The following is a 6,926-nucleotide window of genomic DNA, read 5'->3' on the forward strand; positions in this document are numbered from 1 at the left end:
TCATCAAAGATCTGAATCACGTTCCGAACTAAAAATCTGTCCTGGTTTTTTTCCAGTCCCTCTGCCTCAGACAGCAGGGCAAGCTTTGGGTTTGTCCCAGTCTGCAGGAAGGATCACCTTACAGCAAGCCTTCTCTGAACTGCGACAGAACAGCAGCCAGTTTGATCCAGGTCCCAGTACAGCTCCAGCCTCCATCCACTCCTCGCAGCCCCCCCTGCATCCTGCAGCGGCCCCCTCACTCAGCAGCWCAGTTCCTCCCGCCGTGGAGGCACCTGGTTTGAAACAGGCAACGGAGCAAGTCCTGGAACTTTCTCCTCCACCCTTTTCCTCATCTTCTACTCCTCCCTCTGTGGCCCCCATCTCTCTCAGCCCACCGTTTACTTCCTCTCATCCCCCTGCCATGATAACTCAGACCCTCTCTCAGTCACAGGGGCTTTCTCAGCCGACGATACAGACTGTGTCTCAACCACAAGCACAGACTCAGATACCGGTCCAGCCCCAGGCTTACGCCCCGTCCCAGACACTTCCTGCTGTCACGGCTGCATCGTTACCTCCAACGTTACCAACAGCCAGCATCTCTAACATCCCCCCAGCAGCACTCCCCTCCCTGCCCCCTGCCCAGGCTGCTCCCTTTGTGTCCTCGCCGCCTCCTTCCATTCTCACAGCCGCTGAAGTCGTGCCCGATCACCCGTCAGCCTCTCCCACTTCCTCCCTCACTCCTTCTGTCACCCCCTCCTCTGTTATCCCCACCACCGCCATCCCGGGTCCCCAGCTTGCTCCTGCTGCTCCCGCCCCTTGCTCCACCACCTCTGCGGGGTCCCAAACGGCGACCTCGAGTGTTCCTCTGGTCCARCCGACGTTGGTCCACTCCCAGCCGCAGACGGCAGCTCTGCCGGGTCAGGCGCACATGCACTGCGCCGATTGTGACACAAGGTGAGGGAGGTTCAAAGGGTTTTCTATAATCTTACTGCTTGCGTTATGTTGTGTGGTCGACTTTTCTGAATCATTTTTTGTTCCTCAGGTGTGAGGCCTCCTCTGACTCTTTAGGAAAACCCGATGACATCCAGGCTCTGGACAAAAAGCTGCGATCTCTCTTCATGGACCTTGGTGTCGGCGTGCCCACCGCTCAGGGGGACGTTCCAGCTGCCGAGCTAACCTCTGGAGCCTCTGGAGCAGGAACCTCGTCCTCCGTCGGCTCCTGCTCAGCCTCCATCACAGCCGTCACAGCTCCTGGCTCCACCACGACAGCCAACTCTCCTCAGCCCCCCTCCAGCCTTGCACTGGGCTCACTGTCGTCATCGACACCAATCCAGGGTCCTGGGACTCCGTCATCCACCCCTGCACAACCCAGTAAATAAAAGTTTCCTCATATTTACTGTTATTTTGCCTATAAGTTCTGACTTTATTTATATCTTCACAGTCATCCCTGGCACGTCTACTCCAACTAAAACTCCGTTATCCAGAACATTGGTGAGTTCATCAGCATTTCATATTTAATTAAACCAACGTTTACACTAATATTTATTTGAATATGTTGGTAAAAACATGCATGTTTTAATTTAAATTACAAGAAAATTTTCATTTTGAATCGATACTAATTTATTTCAGGAGCTCTATGATGTCTCCTAGTTACTCTTACGTTTCACCTGGCATGGGAATTCCTTTTTAACATCCTGAAAAAGACTTTTCTAATCTTCTCTCTAAATCTTCTCCCACTTCCTGTTCATTCCATGTTTCTCTGAGGTTAGGTCACTTCTCCTTCAGAACTCCTGACATCCTTCCCTGGACCTTCTCTAATACAGGTGTTTTATTTTTGCTCCTTTTTTAGGACTGCTAGCTCCACTGCAGTGCTTCCCTTTCAATTTTATTCATATTACATGTGTATTATGTGTGCGTGAGTGCTTCTGCTTTGTTTGTTGTTATTTATCTGAATAATTTAATGCTAACAGCTAACAAATTGTGATCGTTCATCATTCATTTTACTCAAATAGTGGCTTTTTAAAACAAGACTGCAATGCTTGACGATTATGCAGCAAAAAAGGGTGAAGAAAATAAAATGACTTCACGGACGAAGAGAGGACACTTCAGGGCAGAGACTTTAATTTGCAGACTTTGTTGTGACTGTGAATGCTTCTGCCTAAAAATAGACTTTTCCTTTCAGCAGAGCAGGACACGTAATAGGGAGACATGAACTGCAGCTCTTTACTGATGAATTTAAGCTGCCATGTTGTAAAATTCCCCCCTCGTCTCTTATGTAACCCAGCCCCCCCTGCGAGACATGTCCCATTTGGTTAAAATAATCCCACTGGAGTTGAAGTTCACCAAGGAGCTTGATTTCCAGTTGTTTTTATTTTAATGTGGTTAAATTGCTCAAGAGAACAGAAGGCATTGCATGTTTTTTTTTTCCCGTTCAGTTTTATTAATTTTACTAGTAGAGCTGTAAGACAGAAGGAATATTGGGGAGCCCAACATTTGGATTTAGAAGTCTCCTCCTTGCTTTTGGCTAATTTTTGCTAGTGCTAACGTGTGTAAAATCAACGCCTCGCTTCGCGTTTGCTTCTGAATTATTTGTCCGCGAACGTCTAACAACATATCTGCCAACCTCTTCAGTCCCAGCAGCCTCTCGAGGACCTGGACGCCCAGCTGAGGAGAGCCCTGAGCCCAGAAACGGTTGCTGTGAGCTCCCACACACAGGTAAACACACACCTTTTAGCCTTTCTGCTCAGGAAACTATCATGCATATTAATCTGAACAAACTGTTTGCTTTATTTTAGGTTCCTCAGAGCAGCGTGCATTCAGTAGGACAACCAAGTATGTGTATTATATTCCCTAAATATGGACATGTTTGTAAAAGATATAATGAATTATGTGATTGAACCAATTACATATATCTGTAATTTATCATTTTCAACTGGTATATTTCCTGACAATATGAAAACAGCCAAGGTAATTCCTMTTTTTAAAAATGGTGAGAAACGTGTTCAAAAATTACAGACCAATATCCTTGTTACCACAGTTTTCTAAAATTTTAGAGAAATTATTTGTCACTAGATTGGATCTATTTATCGAAAAGCACAGTATTTTAAGTAATAGTCAGTATGGTTTAGAGCTAAAAATTCTACATCAATGGCTCTTATGGAATTTAAGGAGCAAATAACAACTGCTATCGATCAAAAACAGCATTGTTTGAGTATTTATGTAGATTTAAAGAAAACATTCAACACAACTGATCACAGTATTCTTGAAAAATTAAGTAAATATGGTATTAGAGGGTCGGCACTACAATGGGTATCTAGTTATTTGAAAGATAGGAAACAGTTTGTACAGATAAATGGTGTAAGATCTAAACTTGGTAATATCACGTGGAGTCCCTCAGGGCTCTGTACTGGGACCTAAGTTATTTATTTTATATGTAAATGACTTAATGTGTCAGGACTTTTCAAATGTGTTTTATTTGCTGACGATACATTTTTTTTTTTTGTTTAGGTAAATATATAGAAAAAATGGTACAGAAAGAATTTGAGAAAATACATAATTGGTTTCAACAAAACAAATTGTCATTAAATTTTGATAAAACAAATTACATGATATTTAGTAACAGGAAGACAACTGGTGATTTCTCATTTAAAGTAGACGGTATTGAAATCTGTAGTCAGTGAGGTGAAATTTCTGGGTGTCATTGATGACAAGCTGACATGGAGACCTCACATACATTATTTAAGAACCAAAATATCTAAATCTATAGGAGTACTGTATAATGTCAGAGAGTTATTAATGACAAAGCTCTGCTTGTGTTGTACAATTCAATAATTGTTCCACATTTAATTTACTGTATTGAAGTCTGGGGTAAAGCTCACAAAACAAATACAAATCCAATTTTTGTTTTACAAAAAAGAGCTGTAAGAATTATCACGAGAAAAGATTACAACCATCCATCTAATACTTTTTTTGTATTTATTTGTATATATGTTTTTTGGTTTTGGTTTATTTTTTATTATTGTATATAGTATTTTTTAATGAAATGAATAAAATTTTAGACTTTTTTTAAAATTGAATTGAATATGTCAAGCTGCATGTCTGTGTTTATGATATTTATTATCCCTCTTTCAGTTCCCTTCTCACTGGAAGAAGAAAAAGTGTCTTCCACTGCTCCTCCTCCATGTGGGATTAAATTAGGAAGATTTCAGGTGAAGTTCTTGCCTCTAGAAATTAAAACTTATCTAGTTTTTTTTTAAATCAACTGGATGTTCATAAGCTAAAGCTAAATAAATTTTGTGTTTTTACTATTTATTTTATTTGTCCGATCAGGTCTCGCTGGCTGCTGAACAGCCTGCCGCCCCCCGCCCCTCCCACCCATCCCGCTCTGTATCTTCCTCCTCCACCTCCTCATCCTCCAGCCTTTCCAGCCCAGAGAACACTTTGCACAAAGACTCCTCATCTCCTTTAAAAGGGGCAGGAGACGATGTTGTGGACGGACTTCCCCAAAAGACTCCAACGAAATCCCTCCCCTCTCCTGTCCCCTCCCCCTGCCACTCCCCCAAGCCCACCACCACGATTGGGCGCTTCCAGGTAATCAGCAACGTCGTTTTTCTCCATCTTTGCTCRTCTCGGCGTCGTGAACATTTATCCAACCCGATCTTTTGTTTCAGGTCACGACAAACCCAGAGTCTCGTGTCGGTAGGTTCCAGGTCTGCCGCACCCCCGAGCAAAGCCTCGAGTCGAGTACGCCTCCTGTTGCCCAGACCGCTAACGGTCCCAGCAGTCCTGGTCAAGTTCTGACTCCAGACTCCCCTCATAAAGCCTCCTTACCCAATCTAAACAACAACTCCTTCAATAACTACTTCAGCAGCGACAATGACTCGGAGTTTGAAGAGGATGATGACTTTAAACGGGAAGTCAGCATCCTCAAAGAAAAGTAAGTCCCTCTTTTCCCTTCCTCTCATTTGTCTGATTATTTCTAACACTACCTTACTTTGTTACCCMACAGGCACATGAAAGAAATTCAGGCCCTCCACTCTCGCCAGAAAGAGGAGATAGAACGTTTGTTTACACGGCTGGGAAAGGTAATTTAAGTTACAGAAACACACGTTACTGTTCAGTCAGCTGTCACCTGCAGTACAAAACAGCTGCTCTGCCTTGCTCCTGGCTCCAGGTTCCTCCAGCTGCAGTCATCCCTCCACTAATCCCCCTGACTGGCAGGAGGCGTCGGCTGACCAAAAGCAAGTCCTCAAAATCGTCCAGAACCAGCTCCACTCACGGCAGCAAGAGTCCATTACAGCAAGGTAGGCGACCATACGGTTCATCAGAAAATGTCGACAAAARCTTCAGTTTCAAACCCGATGTTATGAGAAGAACAAACATAGCATTGTTTTGTTTGTTCGAACAAACTCTCCACTGTGTTCAGTTTGACCCGCGACGTCATCAAAACCCAAACATTTATTGTTACTCTTTCTATGTTCATGCATTTATGTGCACATATGTTTGTTTGTTTTGTTTACATGTGCATGTGGGCGTRCGCTGAATCAGGATCAGAGCTTGAAAATTTCTGATTTTTGTTTYCTCCGTGTTCTCTTGTCCGTGTAAATCTTCTGGGGGATGTGTGTCTTTATCTGTTTGTGTGTTTGTTTGCTTTCCATGTCCGTCCACGTCTTGCCCTCTCTCTTTTTTTTTTCCTTCCTCTCGTCGATGCTTTCGTGCGATGTCCAGGCAGCACTTTATCCGCCCAGAGCGTCCCGGTCATGTACTCCAGCCAGCTGCCCCCGTCAGCCCCAGGAGGAGCAGCTGATTCAGGCAGCGGCACCGTGCTCCAGCCCCTCAAACTCTCCAGTGATAACCTGTGTTCAGCCTACACCAGCGAGGCGGCGCTCTCCGTGCCCAGCCTGTGTGCTCCGACCCCAGGTAAGGATGCCACTGCGAGCTCGCAGAACCTCCACAAACTGTTGCTTTGCACGCACACAAATACAAACCTTGTAATACGTTTTCACAGCGAAMGGATCTCCCGCCTTTCTTGGTTTGAGTAAACAGTGTGATGCTAACTCACTGTTAACATCCTCCAACTCTCTCCTTTCATTTCCCTCATTTCTCCTGTTTTTCTTGTTTCTGTTTCTCTCCTGTTATCTCCATTTGTGCTCTSAACATCTTTCTGCATTCCCCCACCCCCTTCCATCCTTCCTCTCTTCAGGCTGTATAAAGTTCAGCTGGGGTTCGGAGCGTTTGGCCTTCAAGCCTGGCGGCAGGAGGACGCGCTTTCTGAGTACGCCCTGCTTGGCTCTTTGTGTGTAACGCTTTCTTTCTTTGCTCCTCTCTTTTTACCCTTAGCTACGTTTGGTTCCATTGTGGTTTTGTTTTCTTTTCACTCGTGGATCTGTCGAGTCACGGTCATCCTGTCTTCCTGTGGGTTTTCTCTTTTGAGGGAGGAAGTACTGTCAGACCTTCAGGAATTAGTGGAAAACGAGATCAAGTTGCATCGTTTAGTTTCATTAGGTCTTCGTCCTGCGTTCAGAATGATGTATTAAAATGGAAACTCTTTCATGCAGACAGTTTGCACCACTTCACATTTTCAAAGCCGGTTACCTGAAGAACGCAACATTAAAGGGGGGGGGGGTGTATTATGCAGCATAATCGACTCTTTTGAGCTTTATATAATGTTATAATATCACACCCTCATCAAAACGTACCCAGAGTGCTGCTTTGACTTATTTGAGAAATCCTTGAATTTTCTGTGGTAGCCATGTGGAGCTGCATAAACGTTWGATGGTGCAAAGCTCCGCCTATTTATACAAAGTTCAGTCCACAGTTCTGAGAGTTTAAAACGTAAGGTTATGAATATAACCACGGTTCCTTGAAGGAATGGAACGAAGTACAACACACAGTTGTACAGGTGCTGGTCATAAAATTAGAATATCATGAAAAAGTAGATTTATTTC

At 44.0% G+C, this 6,926-nt stretch overlaps 1 protein-coding gene across 7 annotated transcripts in view; it reads left to right on the forward strand.

Moving 5' to 3' along the window:
* Window positions 1-6,926, forward strand: part of LOC106534918 (serine/threonine-protein kinase WNK1) — a gene marked incomplete at its 3' end in the record, with an annotated part of 33,165 nt that overhangs the window by 21,453 nt on the left and 4,786 nt on the right. For 4 of the 7 annotated variants that reach the window (XM_014031714.1, XM_014031712.1, XM_014031718.1 and 1 more), the window contains 13 exon segments: window positions 57-933; window positions 1,022-1,350; window positions 1,421-1,470; window positions 1,749-1,802; window positions 2,611-2,694; window positions 2,775-2,811; window positions 4,111-4,187; window positions 4,309-4,569; window positions 4,650-4,915; window positions 4,988-5,063; window positions 5,153-5,282; window positions 5,707-5,898; window positions 6,182-6,274. In XM_014031714.1, the coding sequence (XP_013887168.1) occupies window positions 57-933; window positions 1,022-1,350; window positions 1,421-1,470; window positions 1,749-1,802; window positions 2,611-2,694; window positions 2,775-2,811; window positions 4,111-4,187; window positions 4,309-4,569; window positions 4,650-4,915; window positions 4,988-5,063; window positions 5,153-5,282; window positions 5,707-5,898; window positions 6,182-6,274 (2,526 nt within the window). 7 annotated transcript variants of the gene reach the window in all.

This window comes from Austrofundulus limnaeus, unplaced genomic scaffold, assembly GCF_001266775.1.
Source record: "Austrofundulus limnaeus strain Quisiro unplaced genomic scaffold, Austrofundulus_limnaeus-1.0 Scaffold1306, whole genome shotgun sequence".
NCBI lineage: Eukaryota > Metazoa > Chordata > Actinopteri > Cyprinodontiformes > Rivulidae > Austrofundulus > Austrofundulus limnaeus.